At 66.6% G+C, this 19,365-nt stretch overlaps 3 protein-coding genes across 3 annotated transcripts; 1 reads left to right on the plus strand and 2 right to left on the minus strand.

Annotated features, from left to right (window-relative positions):
• Nucleotides 1–554: 554 nt before the first annotated feature.
• RHOBADRAFT_18117 (uncharacterized protein) lies at nucleotides 555–4,943 on the plus strand (the record flags this gene model as incomplete). The annotated part of the gene is made up of 12 exons (XM_018412407.1): nucleotides 555–734; nucleotides 846–1,268; nucleotides 1,375–2,177; nucleotides 2,261–2,438; nucleotides 2,597–2,850; nucleotides 2,957–3,284; nucleotides 3,369–3,558; nucleotides 3,635–3,749; nucleotides 3,821–4,024; nucleotides 4,283–4,455; nucleotides 4,606–4,666; nucleotides 4,760–4,943. 12 exons carry the CDS (start codon nucleotides 555–557, stop codon nucleotides 4,941–4,943), a joined length of 3,093 nt encoding a protein of 1,030 aa, XP_018268457.1.
• Nucleotides 4,944–5,352: 409 nt separating this feature from the next.
• On the minus strand, nucleotides 5,353–6,431 carry RHOBADRAFT_46860 (uncharacterized protein; the record flags this gene model as incomplete). The annotated part of the gene is made up of 6 exons (XM_018414875.1): nucleotides 5,353–5,396; nucleotides 5,465–5,501; nucleotides 5,803–5,898; nucleotides 5,975–6,142; nucleotides 6,207–6,358; nucleotides 6,422–6,431. The coding sequence occupies 6 exons, from the start codon at nucleotides 6,429–6,431 to the stop codon at nucleotides 5,353–5,355; spliced, it is 507 nt and encodes a 168-aa protein (XP_018268458.1).
• Nucleotides 6,432–6,532: 101 nt separating this feature from the next.
• Nucleotides 6,533–18,736, minus strand: RHOBADRAFT_46861 (uncharacterized protein; the record flags this gene model as incomplete). Its single annotated transcript, XM_018414876.1, has 16 exons — nucleotides 6,533–6,598; nucleotides 6,667–6,747; nucleotides 6,824–7,052; nucleotides 7,139–7,542; nucleotides 7,630–8,145; nucleotides 8,262–9,531; nucleotides 9,669–9,685; nucleotides 9,793–9,940; nucleotides 10,037–13,542; nucleotides 13,670–14,956; nucleotides 15,047–15,973; nucleotides 16,059–17,279; nucleotides 17,352–17,480; nucleotides 17,551–18,261; nucleotides 18,349–18,509; nucleotides 18,601–18,736. The coding sequence occupies 16 exons, from the start codon at nucleotides 18,734–18,736 to the stop codon at nucleotides 6,533–6,535; spliced, it is 10,809 nt and encodes a 3,602-aa protein (XP_018268459.1).
• Nucleotides 18,737–19,365: the final 629 nt, after the last annotated feature.

Raw genomic sequence — 19,365 nt, forward strand, 5'->3', positions numbered from 1 at the left:
GCCCGCTCCCCGTCGGCGCGTCGCCCGGCGTCACCCCGCCTCTCTCGACCGCGTCGGCCTCTCGCCCCCTCGGCCGATCCGGCACCCTCAAGGCCCAGCAGCAGCAGCAGGGCCAAACCTCGTCGCGCCAGCAGCAGCAGCAGCAGATCGCCGACGACCAGGGCTACGAGGGCGGCGTCGAGCGTCATGGCCAGGCCAACGACTTCAAGGACGACGACTCGGACGAGCAGGCGTCGTCCGGCGTCGACGGCGGCAACCAGGCCCGTCGCCCCAAGCTCGCGTCGCACGGCTCGAGCGGCGAGGTCAAGGCGCGCGACCACGCCACGCCCGGCGCCGCGGCCGTCAAGCCCCAGGCCGCCGCGCGCAACTCGCCGGCGGCGCACGAGGGCATCCGCAACTCGCTCCCGAGCGACCTCCCCGACGCCGACTCGTTCGCGCGCTCGATGCAGCGCAACCGCAACCCGTCGGCGTCGGCCTACTCGCACCCGGGCAAGCTCCCGTACGGCCGCGGCAAGCAGCAGGGCGGCGGTCCGCCCAAGGCGCGCTCGCCGAGCATGACGAGCCAGCGCAGCGTCGAGGCGACGAGCCACCCGTTCCCGACCCCGGGCCTCAAGAAGCAGGACGGCTTCCAGTTCGACCAGTGGAAGTCGCTCGAGGAGCAGCGCCTCGACGAGGACGAGCGCAAGGAGAAGCACTGGAAACGGTGGGGCCCGTACGTCTCGGAGCGTCAATGGGTGCGTCCTCTCTCCCCATTCATCTCTTCGTCGTCGCCGTCGTCGCCTCGAGAGCCCTTCCCTGACCAAGCTCTCCCTTCCTCCCCTCCCTCTCTCTTTCGCCTCGTGCAGGCCACCGTCCGCGAGGACTACTCGGCCAACGGCGACGCGTGGACCCACTTCCCGCACGAGCACGCGCGCTCGCGCGCCTACCGCTGGGGCGAGGACGGCCTCGCCGGCATCTCGGACAACCACGGTCGCCTGTGCCTGTCGGTCGCCCTGTGGAACGGCGTCGACCCGATCCTCAAGGAGCGCATGTTCGGCACGACGGGCCACCAGGGCAACCACGGCGAGGACGTCAAGGAGCTGTACTGGTACCTCGACTCGACGCCGACCCACTCGTACATGAAGATGCTGTACAAGTACCCGCAGCGCCCGTACCCGTACGAGCAGCTCGTCCGCGAGTCGACCAACCGCGGCCGCGACGTCGAGGAGTACGAGATCACCGACACGGACGCCTTTGACGACAACCGGTACTGGGACGTGTTCGTCGAGGTGCGCTCCCTCTCCCTCTCTCGCTCCCTCCTCTCGTCTCGACGCACGATGTCGGCCTTCCTCATCGAGATCTCGACCCTGACCCTCTCTCTGTCACGCTCCGCAGTACGCCAAGGACGAGGACTGCGCCGAGGGCGTCTCGATCCGCATCACGGCCTACAACCGCGGTCCCGAGCCGGCGACGCTCCACATCGTGCCCCAGCTCTGGTTCCGCAACACGTGGTCGTGGCCCAAGGAGCGCCCGACGGGCCCGGCCATGCCGTCGCTCCGCCAGGTCGGCGAGGGCGTCGTCCAGGCCGACCACGACAAGCTCGGCAAGTACTTCTTCCACGCCAACTCGTCGCCGGCGCCGATCGGCCCTCGCGGCAAGAAGGACCAGCACGAGACGGTCTTTGTCGACGACGTCGTCACGCCCGAGCTCCTGTTCACCGACAACGACACCAACTTTGAGCGCCTTTACGGCGGCAAGAACGCCGTCCCGTACGTCAAGGACGCCTTCCACGACCACATCATCCCGTCGCACCGCCCGCCCACGCCCAAGAGCGAGACCGAGACAGAGGGCGCCAACGGCGACGGCTACGACTCGGACTCGACCCAGGACGGCACGTCGACGCCGCGCTCGGACGAGGACACGCGCCAGTTCGTCAACCCGAACAAGGAGGGCACCAAGTGCGGCGCGCACTACGTGTTCCGCGACGTTCCCGGCAACGGCGGGTGCGCCGTCGTGCGCCTCAAGTTGACGACCCGCACGGCCGACGAGGACCCGGCCATCCTCGACGAGGAGAACTTTGACGGCGTCGTCGAGGACCGCCGCATGGACTCGGACGAGTTCTACTCGCGCTTCAACTCGGGCGCGCTCAGCGACGACCTGCGCAACGTCATGCGCCAGGCCCTCTCGGGCATGCTCTGGTGCGTCCTCTCCCTCTCTCTCTCTCTCTCCCTCTCGGTGCCGCACGACCCTGACTGACTCTGTCGCTCTCGACGATGTGCAGGACCAAGCAGTTCTACATGTTCATCCAGAAGGAGTGGATCGAGGGCGACCCCGGCCAGCCTCCTCCTCCTCCCGAGCGCAAGAACATCCGCAACAAGGAGTGGAAGCACATGCACATCGAGGACATCCTGTCGATGCCCGACAAGTGGGAGTACCCGTTTTTCGCCATCTGGGACTCGGTGCGTGTTGCCCTATCTCTCCCTGCCCCTTTCCCTCTCGCGCTCGAGCCCCGTCCGAGCCTCGTGACTGACTCGCCCTCTCCCTCTTCCTCTCTCTCTCTCTCTCTCTCTCTCTCTCTCTCTCTCTCTCTCTCTCTCTCTCTCTCTCTCTCCTGCAGGCCTTCCACTGCATCCCGCTCGCCATGATCGACCCGGCGTACGCCAAGAAGCAGCTCGACATCATGACGCGCGAGTGGTACATGAAGCCCGACGGCGCGCTCCCCGCCTACGAGTGGAACTTTGGCGACGTCAACCCGCCCGTACACGCGTGGGCCACCTTCCGTGTCTTCAAGATCGAGCGCAAGATGCACGGCCGCGAGGACATCGGCTTCCTCGAGCGCGTCTTCCAGAAGCTCCTCATCAACTTCACCTGGTGCGTCCTCGGACCCTCTCCCTCTCTCCCTCCCATTCCCTCCTCCTCGTCGACGTTCCCTCGCTTGCCGACGTGACCCTGACCCTGTTTCGCCTCCTCGTCGCAGGTGGGTCAACCGCAAGGACGCGTCGGGCGAGAACGTGTTCGAGGGCGGCTTCCTCGGCCTCGACAACATCAGCCCGTTCAACCGCTCCGAGCAGCTCCCGACCGGCGGCACGATGCGCCAGGCCGACGGCACCGGGTGGATGGGCTTCTACGCCCTCACCATGCTCAACATCGCCCTCGAGCTCGCCAAGCACAACTCGGTGTACGAGGACATCGCGAGTAAGTTTTTCGAGCACTTCCTCTTCATCTCGGACGCCATGACGTTCCACAACGGCGAGCAAGGCGAGGTATCGCTCTGGAACGACGAGACCGGCTTCTACTTCGACGCCGTGCGTCCCCTCTCCCTCTCTGTCTCTCTCTCGCCTCGTCGGCAGTACGGTGACTGACTTGTCCCTCTCCCTCCTCGTCTACAGATCACGTGGGGCCCGGGCACGGACCCGCAGCAGATCCCCGTCCGCTCGCTCGTCGGCCTCATCCCCATGTACGCCACCCTCACGCTCGAGCCGTCGACGATCAAGCGCTTCCCCGGCTTCAAGAAGCGCATGGACTGGTTCCTCGAGAACCGCTCGAGCATCTCGAAGCGCAACATCGCCAACATGTCGGGTCCGTCGCCGTTTCTCTCTCTCTCTCCCTCGCCGTCCAGGCCAGACCGCTCACTTGCCCCTCGTCTCGTCCGCAGCCGGCGGCAAGGGCGACCGTCGCCTTCTCGCGCTCGCCAACGAGGACCGCCTGCGCCGCATCCTCGAGCGCATGCTGGACGAGAACGAGTTCCTGTCCGAGTACGGCATCCGCTCGTGCGTCGACCGTCCCCTCCCTCTCTCCTCCTCTCGAGCGACCGTCGCCGACTCGGATACACTCTCTACAGGCTCTCGCGCTACCACAAGGAGCACCCGTGGTCGTGGAACGTCAACGGCGAGGAGTTCAGCGTCCACTTCTGGCCCGGCGACTCGCACTCGGGCATGTTCGGCGGAAACTCGAACTGGCGCGGCCCGATCTGGCTCGCGACGACGTTCCTCCTCATCGAGTCGCTCCAGCGCTTCTACCAGTACTACGGCAACGAGTTCAAGATGTGCGTCTCTCTTTTTGTCGGCACCGTCAGGGCGCGAAACTGACTCCCTCTCCCTCTCTTCCCTCCTTTCCTCCCTCCTTCTCTGCCTCCCCGCGCCCTGCGACTCTTCCTCTTCCTCTGCCTCGTCATCTACAACGTCCTCGTCCTCTTTACCTCGTTCTCTCGTCACCCCTCGCCGTCGTCGCCTCCCCCCTCGTCTACCTACCTCGTTCACCTCGCCTTTGCCCTCGCTCTCGGTCCCGCCGGTTCCTGTCGCAGCGAGTGCCCGACTGGGTCGGGCGACATGCACACGCTCGCGCAGGTCGCCGAGGACATCCAGCACCGCGTCATCCACCTCTTTGCGCGCGACCACGAGGGGAACCGGGCGTGCAACGGCGGCAGCGAGCTGCTCAACAAGGACCCGCACTTCCGCGACTACGTCCCCTTCCACGGTGCGTCGACCTGTTCTCTCTTTCGGCATCGACCGAGAGTCGGCGCTCGCTCGAACCCCTCCCCTCGTCCGCCCTCCTCTTTCCTCGTCGACCCTCTTCCGCTCCCTCTCGACCCTCTCACTGACACCCTCCTACCCTCCCATCACGCAGAGTTCTTCAATTGCGAAACGGGCAAGGGCCTGGGAGCGTCGCACCAGACGGGCTGGACTGGGTGCGTCGACTTGCTCTCCGCTCGGACCCCTTCCTCTCCTTCCTCCTCTTTCCTCCTCCTCCCGTCACTGACGCGCCTCCCTCTCGCCCGCAGCCTCGTCGCCTACTTCATCTGGAGCACTGGCTCGACGGCGCGCCTGCCGCGCACGCCGCGCACGCCGAGGTCGGTCGCGGCGCACTACTTTGACGAGGTGGCGACGCCCGGCGCGAGCGAGGCCGAGACGAGCGCGTGGGACTCGGACTACTCGGCGGCCGAGCTCGACATCGACGAGCTGTAGAGGCGGCCGGCGTGGGCGTGCTTGGTGGTCGCGTTAGACGGTCTCGTTTCCCCTCTCCTCTTTCCCTTTCTCTCGGTCCATGTGTGCAATTCTCCAAAAGCCGGACGCTCCTGTCTCTCTCTCTCCAGGCGTCACGGGGCTCGTCGAGAGTGCGTCTGCTAGCGAGGCGGAGAGAACACAGCGGCGCTCGCACGCAGGCGCTCTTTCTCGCAGGCTCTTTCGCAGGCTCTCCTCGTCTCTCGGGCGCGATGGCGGACACGCTCGGCTTGCAGGCACACCGACTCGAAAGACAGAGAGAAGACGAAGGGAGATGAGATTGCGCGAGCGCGAGGGAAACAGGAAAAGCGAAAGAGAGGGGGCGCGACTACTCGAAGGAGAGGCTCGAGCGTGTGCGCTCGCGAGGGGGCACTCAGTACTCCTCGCCCTCGGCGACGACCTCGTCGGCGACCTCCTCTGTGTGCCCGCAAGAGCGTCAGTGACCGTGCGAGAGACGTGGCGGACGAGAGGAGAGGGCAACGCACCGTAGTCCTTCTCGAGCGCGGCGAGGTCCTCGCGAGCCTGGTCGTGGCGGCGGCGGCGGCGGCGACAAGGTGGGCGAGAGTCGAAGGCGACAGGCGCAGGTCGAGGTGAGAGAGGGGACGCGCGCGTCGAGAGGGCGAGCTTGCGAGCCCAGAGGTGGACTGGCTCGGGGAGGCTCGTTCGCCAACTCTCTGCGCCGACGCGCTCAAGTGCGGGAAAAGCAGACTGGCTATTGCGAGAGAGGGTATACACACGGGCACTACGCACTGCGAGAGAGGGGGAGGGGGTATCTGGGTGATGAAGGAGGGGGAAGGGAACGTGCGCTCTAGAGAGCGGCGACCCACTGCGGGTCGGTCTGCGACAAGTTCTGCGGCGCCGTGGCGGCGAGCAGCAACTGCGTGATCGAGGCGCACACGGGCGTGACCGCGCTCGGAGGCTGCGAGGTGCGGGGCGAGAACACGTCAGTCACGTTCAGGCGCGCAGACGAAGAGGAAGAGGGCAGAGGGACGCACCTTTTCTCGCTCGAGCTTGCACGAGAGGACGCGCGCCTTGCGCGTGACGTTGTCGACGGCGCCGAGCATGTAGTCGCGCAGGTTGGCGCGTGGCTCCGTCTTGGACATGGCGAACCAGGTCCGGATCTCCTCGCCGACAAAGATCGAGAGGCGGTGCTCGAGGTCGTACTGCAGGGATGACGCAGGGTCAGGACGGCGTCGAGCTGGAGGGAAGAGAGAGAGAGGGACGGACCTCGGACTCGGTGAGAGCGCGGGCGATGGCCATGAGCGAGCTCGTGAGGAGGCCCTCGGTGCCGTGCGGGCCGATGAAGCGCTGGAAGTTCGGCGTGAAGCGGAACGGGACCGGCTCGTTGTGGAACAGCTCGGGCTTGCCCGGGACGATGGCTGCCGAAGAGCGAGTCAGTGAGGGAGAACGGCGAGGAGGAAGAGGAGGAGCAAGAGACGCACAAGGGACCATGTCGGACGTGTACAGCTTGCCGGTTGACCTCTCATGTTTCACGTACTAAGCTCTCATGTTTGAACAATAAAATTAATATAAATCAGCAACTTAAATAGCCTCTAAGGTTTTAAGTGCTTGCGCAGGTGCCACAGGTCGCTCGAGCTCGACATCGACCGGACCAGGTACTGCGAGCGCGAGAGAGTCAGGACGCCGTCTCTCGCACAGCGACGACGAGAACTGTAGAGAGACGCACCTTCTTGAGGACGTCGTCGGGCACCATCTTGCAGGCGACCTCGTCGAGGATCTCTTGCCGAGCGCTCCAAATCTGGGCCTTCTGCGGACGCTCGTCGACGAGAGTCAGTGCCGGCGGCGAGGAGGGAAAGGAAGAGAGAAAGGGAGGAGGGACGCACGTCGAGAGGTGGCTCTTGGCGGTGCAGGGTGCGCAGGCGCTCGGTGACGGCGAGGATCGGGTCCTCCTTGCGAAGGCCGAGCTCGTCGCAGTGTTGCTCGAGGATCTCCTGCATCGACGTGATGGACGCGTCGTTTTCGATGATGCGGACGCTTGGCGAAAGCGGGACGACGACCGGGATCGTGAACTGCAGGTTGCGCTTGCGCGACTCCTTGCGGTTGGCGAGCGTGCTGCGAGGGAGAGAGACCAAGGTCAGCCGCCGCCGATGACGACGACGACGACGACGAGGAGGAGGAAGGAGGAGGCGAGGACGCACCAGTTGAGCATGCGGAAGAGCTGCATGATGCGCTCCTCGCGACGAGAAGTGCGGACGGCCGGGATCTGGATCATGAACTGGTGGACGCTGCCGTCCTGGCCGAGGATCGTGAGGCGGCGGTAGTAGACGCCCGTGCCGCGGTTGACGTCGTACTTGTTGGCGAAGTGGCTGATGCGCACGAAGTTGTTGTTGTTGTCCTCGTGCTGGAGGTACTGGCCCGGGACCTCGATCTCGTCGAACTTCTGGTACTGGAACTCGACGAGCCAGTGCGACGACGCCTCGAGGCTCGCGCGCTTGGGCTTCTTGTTGAGCATCGACTCGTACCGGTCACGCCAGTCTTGCAGGCGCTGCACGTACTCGCGCAGCGTCGGCTTGGTCGTGAGGAAGTCCTTCTCGAACTGGGCCTGCGAGGGGAGGACGACGGGCGAGATGGGTGAGCTCGTCGGCGTCGACGAGAGAGAGGACGAGAAGAGAGAGGGAGGAGGACGCACCTTGACGTGCGTCGGGTGCAGGCTCTCGGCGAAGCGGGCGATGTTGGTGTTGGTCGTCTGCGGCAGGAGGCCGTCGTCGGCCGGGTTCTGGGCGCGCTGGATGTACTGCGACAGGGCGTCGGCGAGGAGGGCGCTGATGAGGCGGTAGATGTCCTCGTCCGGCGTCGGTTTGAACCGGCTCGAGATCTGGTCGACGATCATCTCCATCGAGAGGGCGAGGAGCGGGAACGCCGTCTTGAGGACCGCCATGATCTCATCGATGTAGTCCCACGGGTGGCGCGGACCGGGTGCGGGTGCGCCTGCGACCTGCGTCCCGCCGGGCGTGACGATGCTCGGCGCGCCGTCGACGCCGCCGCCCTCGGACGAGTCGGCGACAGGAGGCGCCTCGCCGTTGGCCGCCGCCTGCTGCTCTTGCTGGCGCTTGAGCTGCTGCATCTTGGCGTGCTCTTGCGCCTGCCACTGGCGCTTGGCGAGCGACAGGTCGTCGCGGGTCGTGCGGAGCTGGAAGAAGAGGGCCTGCGTGCGCGACCGAGGACGAGGGTCAGTCGCCGTCGCCGCCAGTGTCGAGGGGAGGCCAAAGAGAAGGAGAGAGAGGGAGAGAGAGGGAGGGAGAGAGGGAGAGAGAGACGCACCTGCGGGTAGGTCTTGGCGATCTTGAGGAGGATGACACGGACGTAGCGCGCCTCGCGCTGCGAGAGCGTGAGGAGGAGCTGCGGCACGAACGTGATCCAGTACCACGTCGGGATCTCGCCCTTGTAGTTGTCGAACGCCTTGGAGATGGTGCCGGCGGCGTCGTCGAGGCTGAGGAGCCACAGGATGCGGACGAGGAGCTTGCGGACCTTGGCGCTCTTGTACAGGCCGGCGGCCTGGAGGTAGCAGCTGACGGCGTTGGCGGCGATGGTGAGGTCGGCCGGGTTCTCCTTGAACATGCGGTCGTGGTACTCGCCCCACTCTGCCCACGCCTTGGGGAAGCTCATGTCCATCGAGACGGCGAGGTTGAACGTCTGGTTGGCCTCGTCGTGCAGGTGAAGCTTGGCGAGGAACATGCCCTTGAGCGTGAAGAACTCGGCTTTTTGCGGGCCGTTGAAGTACATGAGGTTCGTGTTGTTGATGACCTCGAGGCCCGACGCCAACTCGGACGGGTTCTGGTAGTGCGCCTTGGCCTGCTCGCGCAACTTGAGGAACGCCTCCTGGATCTCGATGTTGGGCAGGGTGTAGATCTTGGTGAGCGACGTGATGCACACCTCGTTCAGGTGGTGCTTGCGCGCGACGTGGGCGAACCGGTTGATGATCCAGGCCGTCTCGTGGAAGCCGCGGTACGCGAACGAGCTCGCGTTCTGCGGCGCGCCCGGCGCGTTCGGCGGCGGCACGAGCGGCAGGTACGCCTTGTTGATGGCCGAAAAGACGTGCTGGCGCCACGCGACGAGGTCGCTCCACACGTTGATGTCGTCCCACAGGTTCGGGAGGCGGTCGCGCCACGTGCCGACGATGCTCTTGAGCTCGGCGGACCGCGTGTCGAGGTTGTTGGCGTTGGTGCCGGCGAGGCTCGCAAAGATCTGCTGCGTCTCCTGCAGCTCGACAAACTGCTGGAACGTCTGCAGGAGCGGGTAGTGCGCCTGCGTCACCGTCTCGGGCAGGTAGTACCACTTGCGCAGCGACAGCTGGACGCCCTCGTCGCACAGCTTGGCGAACGCCTTCTTGGCGGCGGTCGCCTCGTCCTGCGTCTTGGCCGAGTAGGCGGCGAGGAGCGCGAGGTACGTCTCGAACACGCGCCGGCGCGGCGTCGGGACCGGGTTCATCGACGACAGGGCGTCCTCGATCATGGGCCGCTCCTGGTTCCAGTCGGCGAGCCGCCACGCGCACTCGAGGAGGAGCTCCTTGTTGCCCTCGTTCTTGGCCATGCTGCACAGGGAGGGACGGGCGCGAGAGGCGACGAGAGAGGGAGAGAGGGAGGAGGGGGAGGAACGCGAGAGAGGGTCAGTCGCGAGCTCTCCCTGCGGCATTCGCGAACGCGAAAGAGGGAGGAACGTCAGGCGCACTCGTTCAGAACGTCCCACTGCGAGGGCGGAAAGGAGAAAGAAGGTCAGTGAGGGCGCTCATGTCGAGCGAGAGAGGGAGCGCATGCTCGAGAAGGGAGAGAGAGAGAGAGAGAGGGGGGCGCACCTGCTGCAACTTCTGCGCCGTGTTGATCCAGTGGTCCTCCCACAAGGCGAGCTCGGACTCGGTGAACGGCATGACGCCGCTGCGGGCGGTGATCTGGGCCGACTCGTGAAGGACCTGCGCCTGGCCCCACTGGCCGATCTGCTCCCAGCTGCGACGGCGGCGACGGCGAGAGAGAGTAAGCGCTCGAGCCCCTCGTGAGACGGCGAGGGACACGGGGAGAGGCAGAGAGAGGGACAGGACGCACCTGAGGGCCGAGTTCGTCTCGTTGTACGCGGCGCGACGACGCCACAGGCCGTACAGGAGGTCGTCCTCGCTCAGCTCGGCGTACAGCTCGGTGAGGGCGTCCATGGCCGTCTCCTTGACCGGGTCCGACTCGCGCGGGTTCTCGAGCGTGTCCTGGAGGAGCTCGATGCCGGTGTACCAGGCGTTGAACGTGCGAGCGTGATACCGGACGACGTGCGGCGGGAGGACGAGCGCCGGCGAGCACGCGAACGCCGACTGGAGGAGCGTCTGAATGACGTTGGGGCGGCGGTCGACGCTGCGCAGGTGGTACTCCTTGACGAGGAGCGACACCAGGAACTCGGTCAGGTGGCGCTGCTCGGGCCGGGCGAGGCACGACCACGCCGTCTTGAACGTCGAGATCCACGTCGCGTGCGTCGCGTTGGGGTCGGCGTACAGGAGCTTGCGCGCTGCGGCGAGGAGCTCGCCCGTCGAGTACGACTCGAGCTGCTCGGCAAAGTCGACGGGCGCGTCCTTGACGCCCTCGAGCGACGCGCCGGGGACGAACAGCGGGTCCTTGGTGTCGACGGCGCCGAGGAGGAGGTCGAGCGCCTGGTGGATCCAGTACGTCTCGGAGAGCGTCTCCCAGCTCTGGACGCCGAGGATGTAGTGCAGGCGGCTGAACAGGCCGGTCGCGAGGCTCTTGTCGAACGTGGCGAGGAACTTGGACCGGATGACCGGGTCGCGGACCTTGCAGCCCATGAGGAAGGCGGGCTCGAGGCGGAGCGTGAGCTCGCTGCGCGCGAGGGCCGGGTCGGTGTAGACGTCGAGGATGAGGTTGAGGAAGTCCTTCTGGAGCGCCTCGCTGTTGCGGTTCTCGAACGCCGTCATCTTGGCGAGGATGCCGGCCTTCTCCTTGAGCGTCGGGAACGGCTCGTCCTTGTCAAAGACCCACTTGCGGACCATCTGGAGGAGGAACCGGCACACGTCGATGTTGCTCGACTTCTCGACGAGCTGCACGATGCCGCTCAGGAACCACCGCCGCTGCTCGCCGAGGTGCGACACGCGTTGGCGCAGGACGTCGAGGCTCGACACGAGGAGGCGCAGGTTGGGGTCGACCGACGAGACGACCGTCGTCGACGCCGTGTGCTCCTTGAGGTACCGCGTAAAGACGCGGATCAGGGCCGGCACGAAGCCGTCGATGCGCTCGGGCTCGACCTTGGACCACGACTGGAGGATGAGGATGACGGCCGGCAGGTTGTACATGGCCCGCAGGCCCTCGTCGACCGTGGTGCGCGCCCACTCGATGAACGCCTTGGCGGCCGGCGGCACGTCGGTCGAGTCGGCCGTCACGTTGCGCGGCAGGTGGTCGAACAGGCGCTCGACGACGGGGCGCAGGCTCGACGTGAGGCGCATCTCGCCGCTCGTGAAGCCCTTCTCGACGATGCCGTGCAGGACGGCGACGTTCTGGACGTGCCACTCGGACGGCTTGTACGAGCTGACGACGTTGAGGACCTCGGCCGAGTTGCACAGCTGGCTGAGCGTCTCGTCCGTCACGTCGTGGGCGAACGTGCGCTGGAAGAACGACAGCTTGACGTTGCTCTCGCCCCACACGCCCGGCCCGATGAGCTCGCGCAAGAGGGCGAGGGCGCGGTACACGAGGTTGTTGCGCTGGACCGGCTCCTGCGAGTTCGAGATGAACCGCAGCAGGTTGTTGACGACCTGGTCCCGGAGCGACTGGGGCGGGACGTAGGTCGCGTTTGCGCTGCTGCTCGCCGTCGACGGGGCGCGCGACGCGCCGCGCTCGGTCTTGGTGCGCTTGGGCGAGCGCTCGACGGCGGCGCCGGCGTCGGCGTCGGGGGCGGCGGCAGTGCCGCTCGGGCCCTCGACGTCCATGCGCGCCTCGTCCTGCTTGGCGAGCTCGACGCGCTTCTTCTCCCACTTGAGGATGACCTCGATGACGTCGAGCGTGAGGACGCGCGTGTCGGTCGTCGTCGAGCTGAGGGTGAGCTTGGCGAGCGAGGCGACGATGTGGGGGAAGAACTGGTCGCGCGCGACGAAGAACAGGTCGGGGTGGCGGACGATGAGCTGGTAGATGTTGACGAGGAGCGACATGGTCGACCCTTCCTCGATGAGCGTCTTGCGCGTGAAGTAGGCCCAGCCGGGGATCTGGCCCGGGGCCGACGGCGCGCCGCCGGGCATGCGCTGCGGGAGCGCCGGCGCGAGGATGTCGAGCGCCTCGCGGACGAGCTGGCGCGCCTCGGGCTGGTGCGCGCGCAGGAGGGCGACGTAGATCTGGCCGACGATCTTGGCCGGCGACTCGTACGCGGCGAGGAACGTCGCGATGAGGATGTAGGCCGTCTGCGTCACCGTGATGTCGTCGAACCGGATGCTCATCCAGCCGAACTTGATGACGTCCTTCTTGACGGCGTCGAGGAGCTTGGGCGCCGTGCGGATGAGGATCGTCGACATGTGGCACAGCTCGACCCGCAGCTCCTCGTCGTCGAGCGTGCCGAACTCGCTCGGCGGCTGGACGAGCGGGTGCCACACCTTGGCGTGCACCTTGGTGACGAACGACGCGTCGAGGAGGCCCTCCTCGCGCTCGCCGCGCGAGTGCGACACGAGGAGGATCGGGTTGACGAGCAGGCGCAGCGCCGCCGACTTGTGCGCGCTCTTGACGACCGGGTTCTCGTAGATGTCGAGGAACCGGTCGAGGACCTGGCGGCGAAACTCGACGCCCGTGCTGAGCGCGACGTGGCGGTTGAGGAACCGCGACAGGGCCGTGTGGTCGGCCGACGTCAGGTAGGTGTACGCCTCGACGAGGTGGAACAGGAGGTCGATGTGCTCGACCTGCTCGAGGTAGCCCGTAAAGACCTCGACGACGACGGCGTCCTCCTTGAGCTGCTGGACGTGCGGGAGCCCTTGCCGGCGCAGGCGCGTGCGGCGGATGTCGGACACCCACCGCGTGATGAGCGCCGGCAGGACCTTGTCGCAGCGCACGAGCCACCGAGCGTCGACGCCGGCGAGCTCGCGGATGACGAGCGCCGCGTGGTACCCGACGTCGCCGTCCTTGTCGAGGCACGGCTGGATGAGCGACTCGGCGTTGGCCTCGATCCAGTCGCGGATCGGCTGCGCGTGCTCGGACGCGAGGATGGCGCGGAACGTTGGGACGTAACGCTCCTCGGCGAGGCGGCCGAAGAAGAACATGGTCGCCTTCTCGGGGTGCAACGCGAGAAACTTGGCGAGCGGCGGCGTAAAGATGCTCGCCTTGAGCTTCTTGAGGAGGCGCTCGACCTGGACCACCATCTCGATGACGTCGTCGAGGTACTGGCCGGCCGCCGGGTGCGGCAGGAGGTGGAAGATGTTGGTGATGGCGGCCATGACCTCGAGCTCGCCGTCCTCCGAGGGCTGCTTGGCCGTCGCGCGCAGGATGTCGGCCGGGACGGCGAGGCTGCGGAAGTGGTCGACGAGCTTCTGGCCGATCTCGACCTTGAAGTAGTTGGTGAGGAGCTCGAGGAGGCGGGCGAGACCCTGCGCGAGAGGGAGGACAGGGAGGGAGGGGTGAGGGACGAGGGTCAGGACGGTCGACGTGAGGGCGCGTCGAGCGAGCCGACGTGTGTGTGTTTGTGTGTGCGAGAGAACGAGACGCGGGACGCACGTGCAGGCTGGCGACCGAGAGCTTCTTGTGGTCGGCGAGGTTCATGAGGACGGGCTTGAGGCCGGTCTGGAGGAGGTCCTTGGGGAGCTTGCCCTGGGCGAGCATGACCTGCTTGAGGCTCTGGTACGCCGCGTCGACGACCTCGGGCGCCTTTGAGTACAGGAGCTTGAAGTAGACCGACAGGGCGCGGATCCGCGTCTGATTGTACGGCGGCGTGTTGAGCTGCGGGTTGGCGAGCGCGGCCGACAGGAGCTGGACGCAGACGACGCGCAGCTGCGTGAGCGGCGCCGTCGTCTTGCTCGTGATCTTGCCGCCGAGGAGCGCGACGTCCTCGGCGTCGGCGATGCCGAGCGCCTCGTGCAAGAGGCGCACGAGCTGGTCGTCGACCTCGATCAGGGGCGGGTCGAGCGTGATGCAGTACGTGACGGCGTCGATGTGGCCGATCTGCATCGTGAAGCCGAGCGCGCGCAGGGGCTTGGTGAAGATGGGGCCGAGGAGGCGGTCCTTGACGGGCGTGAGCATCTCGGTGAGAGATTTGCCCTCCTCCTCGGACACGATCTTGAGCGCGCGCTTGACGGCGTCGCGGACGGGCGCGACCTGGCTGCTCACCTCGACGAGGAGGAGGCCGACGAGGTAGTTGAGGGTCGTGCGCGACGCCTGCTTCTCCTCGGGCGTCGTCGTCTTGCTGCACACGCGCACGAGGTGGAGGAGCGTGTCGACGACCATGTCGGCGTTGGACGGCGCCTCGCCGGGCATGTCCTTGAGCGCAAACAGGAGAGCGCGCGTGAACTCGATCTCGTGCTCGATGACCCACTTGGTCTCGACGCCGACGTCCGAGATGAGGAGCGACATGCCCCTCGCGGCGCCCGTCTTGCGCTGCCACGACGGGTCGTAGCAGTGCGACGCGAGGCGCGAGCCCATCTGGTGCAGGAGCGACGTCGCCGCGTCGAGGCGACCGCTGACGCCGGCGGCGTCGACCGTGCGGCGCGAGATGAGGACCTCGATGACGGCCTTGGTCTGCGCCGCCGCCTTGCTCAGGTCGGGCGTCTCGACCGTGCACAGGTTTTCGATGACGGCGTCGACGAACGCCGACGAGAGGGGCATCGACTGGCGCGCCTGGACCGGGTTCTCGGGCAGGTCCTTGCCGAGCTCGAACGCGAAGATGAGGCGCGCGAGGTCGAGCATGTACTTGTTGGCCTCGTCGGCAAAGTCGTCGACCCGGGTCGCGTCGTACAGGCCCTTGAGGACGCTGCCAAAGGTCGTCTCGGGCTCGCCCGACGGGAGGCCCTGCAGAGAGAGAGAGAGAGGGAGAGAGGGAGAGGCGGCACGAGGGTGAGCTTCGCGAGCCTGTGACGGGCACAGAGGACGAGGACGCACCTGGCGGAGGAAGCACGCGACCGAGTACTTGAGGAACTGGTACGCGACGCGGCGGTAGTGGACGTCGCCGCGCTTGATGATCTTGAGGGCGACGTCGACGATGGGCCCGATCCGGATTGCCGCGTCCTTACCCTCAAACTTGACGTTGAGGAGCGCCTCGGGCCCGACCGGCTTCCACTCGAGCTTGGGCGGGTCGAACCCTTTGCGGTTGCGGCCGCCGATCTTGCCGAGGATGCGCATCGTCGTGTGCGCGTGCTGGTGGTTGAACGGGAGCGGGCGCAGGAGGCGCCACAGGCCGACCATGACCTCGTCGATGACGGGCGCAAAGAGCGGGTTGAGGAACTCTTGCGTGAGGTTGTCGACGCACAGCTCGAGGGTGCGCAGGCCCTGGCTGACGAGCTCGCTCCCCGCCTGGAGGGCGTGGACGAGGGGCCGCATAAGGTACGACAGGTAGGGGAGGAGGACCGAGAGGCGGACGGGGACCGTGAGGATGAGCTCGGCGAACAGGTCCTTGCGCGACTTGTCGGCCGACTTGAGGAGCGCGTTGAGCTGCTCGAGGAGCGTCTGCAGGAGCGGCAGGACCTCGTTGTACAGGATCTCGAACCGGCCGCCGCCGATCGACCGAAATAGGGCGCGCAGGAGGAGGTAGTACGAGTTGGGCTCGGCCGCCTGGCTCGCGAGTTTGAGCGAGTTCATGATGAGGTTCGACAGGTGCGGCAACAGGACCGGCTCGTTCTTCTCCGGGAAGATGGTGACGGCCATGAACGACATCTTGTACAGGCGCAGCATGACGCTCGTGTTCTCCTTGTGGTTGTTGCCGAGGTCGGGGAGGCGAGCCGACAGGAACCGGAACAGGATGGCGACAAAGTGCTGCGACACGTTCTCGTTCGACAGGAGCGACTGCGGGATGACGAGGAGCTCGTGGTTCTGCAGGGCGAGGAGAGAGGGAGGGACGAAGGTCAGTCTCAGAAGCCGAGGGAGGAGGAGAAAGAGGAAGAGGGCGAGGACGCACCCGGATGAGCTCGTCGAAGAAGAAGCCCATGCGGCTCTCGATGACCTCCTGGAAGATGACGAGCTCGGTCTGGACGAGCGTCGACGTGAGGACCTCCATGACCTCCTTCTGCTCGCGGCCCTGGTCGCGCGCCGGGTCGAACAGCACCATGCACTTGACGGCGGCGTCGAAGAACCGGCACATGAGCTCGGCGTCGGGCCCTTGGCCGCCCATGCGGTTGAGCGCGAGCCCGAGCGTCTTGAACCCGAACAGGAGGTTGCGGTACAGGAACCGGGCGTCCTTGACCGGGTCAGGGCCCGGGTCGACCATGACGACGGCCTTCTTGATGGGCTTTGCGCGCTCGATGTCGACGTCGTCAAGCGCGAGCTCGGCGGGCTCGTCGTCCTCGTCGGCGGCGGCGGCGGCGGCGCCTGCGCCGGCCTTCTTCGAGTTCGAGGTCGAGGCGGACGGGTCGGCCTCCTCGCCGGCCATCTTGCGCTTCTTGCTGTCCTCGTCGCCCTGGTCGTCGCCGTCCTTGGTCGCCTCGTCGCCGTCGACGTCCATCTTGACGTCGCCCTCGTCGTCGCCGTTGTCGACCTTCTTGCCCTTGCCCTTGGCCTTGGCCTTGGCCTTGGCCGCGCCGCCCGCCTTGACCGTCGCCGTCGCCGACGCCGCCGCGTCGCCGTCCTCCATCTGCTCGTCCTCGTCGCCGTCGCCCTCGATCGCCTTGCCCTTGCCCTTGTCCTTCCTCCTCGCGGCCCACGCGCGGCGGTCCGTCTCGCGCTCGCGCACCTTGTCGACCGTGACGGCGAGCGGCTCGCGGCCCTTGCTCCACTTGGCCCACTCGTCGCGCACCTCGGCCATGGCCTCCATGCGCGCGACAAAGGCGAGGAGGATGCGCTGCAGGATCTTGACGGCCTCCTGTGGCTCCTTGCTCGCGATCGGGTCGATGAGGTTGAGGAGGAGCTTGGAGCACATGGTCTGGATCGCGCTCGCGAGGGTCGGGTCGTGCACGTTGGCGCAGTAGGTGTGGACGACGCGCGACAGTTGCGGGAGGGTGAGGTCGGCTCGGCAGTGGTGGATGAGGTCGGCGAGCATCGAGAAGGCGAGCGGGCGCAGGTTCTCGTGGCCGGTGACGCTGTTGCCCGTCAGGACGTGCTCGTCGAGGAGCGTGTCGATCTGCGACAGGAACGCCGTGCGCAGGTCGCTCTGGAGAATGTGCCGCGTCGCGATGATGAGGTCCTGCGAGGTGACGAGGCGCGAGTGAGCAAGGGGTCCGGGCGCTCGCAGCGCAAGGGCGAACAGTCGACGCACCCGCTTCATCGAGACGGCCTCGGACGGGCAGTCCTTCATGAGGCGCACAGCGATCTCGGGCAGGACGTTGAGGTAGGCCTGGAGCGCCGTGTTGGACACGCGGTGGATGTAGGCGAGGAACGACATCGTCTGCGTCGGGGAGGCAACGGCGTCAGGTCGACGCTTCTCGAGAGGAGCGAGAGAGAGGGCGAGGACGTACCTTGGTCTGGGCCATGACCATGTCCTGGAACGCGCCGCGCTTGTCCTTGGGGATCTCGGGGCAGATGCCGACCCACGACTTGCCCGGGTCCATTGACTCGTGCTTGCGGCGCTGCGGCTCGGCCTGCATCTGGATGAACTCGAACACGAGCGGGACAAAGATCGTGATGGCCTTGTTGACGAGCGGGCGGTACGTCTGGAAGATGAAGACGATTGACGCCGGGCAGTCCTGGAGGAGCTTGAAGCTGCGCATGGCCGGCGCGTGCACGACGGGACCGCCGCCGGCGCCGCCCTCGCCCTCGATGCTCGGCGGGCCGACCGACGACGGCGACTGGGCGTCGCTCTGGGCGCCGGACCCGGCCGGTCCTTGCGAGCGCGTCTGGCGCGAGTCGCGGAACGTCTCCTCGACGACGCTGCCCATGTTCTTGAACAGGTCGGCGACGATCTCGAGGAACTCGTCGACGCTCGCCTCGATCTGGGCGACGGTCGGGTCGGGCGTGCCGTCGGGGACGGGCTGCGACGACGAGGGCGGCGGCGGGCGCGAGTAGGTGCGGTGCAGGTCGATGATGACCTTCATGCACAGGACGGCGTTGTCCTCGGACTCGACGCGCAGGAGCTGGAGGAGGAGCGACATGAGGGACGAGGCGTGCTGGCGCAGCGGCTCGACATGCGGCAGGCGGTGGAGGATCTGGATGAGGAGGTTGCGCAGTTTCTGCGGGTGGGGGGACGGCTTGGGTCAGCTCGCTGCTCGGTGACGTCGTCGTCGTGCAGCAGAAACCCAAGGCGAGAGGAGGCTCACGTGCTCGCCCGAGGTCGACACGAAGGACGGCTTGCCCGTCCTGAGGATGTCGGTGAAGCAGGGGAGGAGGACCTCGAACAGGCGGCCGAGGTCGAGGTCCTTCTGGTACATGTCGATGACATCGCGCAGCTCGGTGGCGAGGTTGGTCTTGACCTTGAAGTCTGGGTGTGGTCGAGCGAGAGAGGTCAGGTTCGGGTCGAGGTGGACGAGGTCACCTCGCGCTGTAGAGGGTGGAGAGAGGGGGAGACGGACCGAGCGAGTTGTCCTTGAGTTTGTCGGCGATGGTCTCGAAGCTCTGGCCCTCGAGCGGGGAGCCCTGGCCAAAGGTGCCGGGGAGGGCGGGCCTTGAGGAAGCCCTGCCGGCGCTGCTCGAGCTCGGTGGACCCATGTCGGGTCTCGGTGAGCTGGTGGACGAGTCGGCGAGGTGCCCAGAGGGGTGTGGGGCGAGGTGTGGGCGTGTTGCTGCCAGAGCGAGGGGCTGCTCGAGGCGAGCGTTCGTCTCGCCGGCCCAGGTCGCGTCCAACCTCGACCCTCTCTCGGCCTTCTCTCGCCCTCGTCTCGCTCGGCTAGGCTATGCGGGCTCGCTCACTATGCTCAGACGAACCATGGCTACCTCCACGTCTTGCTTTTAGCGGCAACGGTGCGATGAGGGGCTGCGAGCCTGCGCGCCTCCGACCGCTTCCACCTCGCTCGACTCCCTCTCGAGTCGCTTCTCGAGCACAACGCGTCTTTCCGCGATACTCTTTGAGCTGCCTGCCTCTGCAATGGTTTCAAAGCGGCCTGCGCCTGCTTGTACCGCGCAACGAGCGCTGCTGGGCTCGGCCATAGCGGACCTCGCCCACCTCGCTCTCGACCAGCCTTGAACGCTCTCGTCACGTCCCGCGCTACCTTTCTCGCTCGGGCAGTCTAGTCTGGAATAGCTACAGATGGGGCTCACGAGCCGGCGATAGCCCAGCTGCAGTGTAGAGTCGCCGAGACGGCTTGCTGCGCGAGCGAGGCACTCGAGTTCACCCGGTC

This window comes from Rhodotorula graminis (assembly GCF_001329695.1).
Source record: "Rhodotorula graminis WP1 unplaced genomic scaffold RHOBAscaffold_15, whole genome shotgun sequence".
Classification (NCBI taxonomy): domain Eukaryota; kingdom Fungi; phylum Basidiomycota; class Microbotryomycetes; order Sporidiobolales; family Sporidiobolaceae; genus Rhodotorula; species Rhodotorula graminis.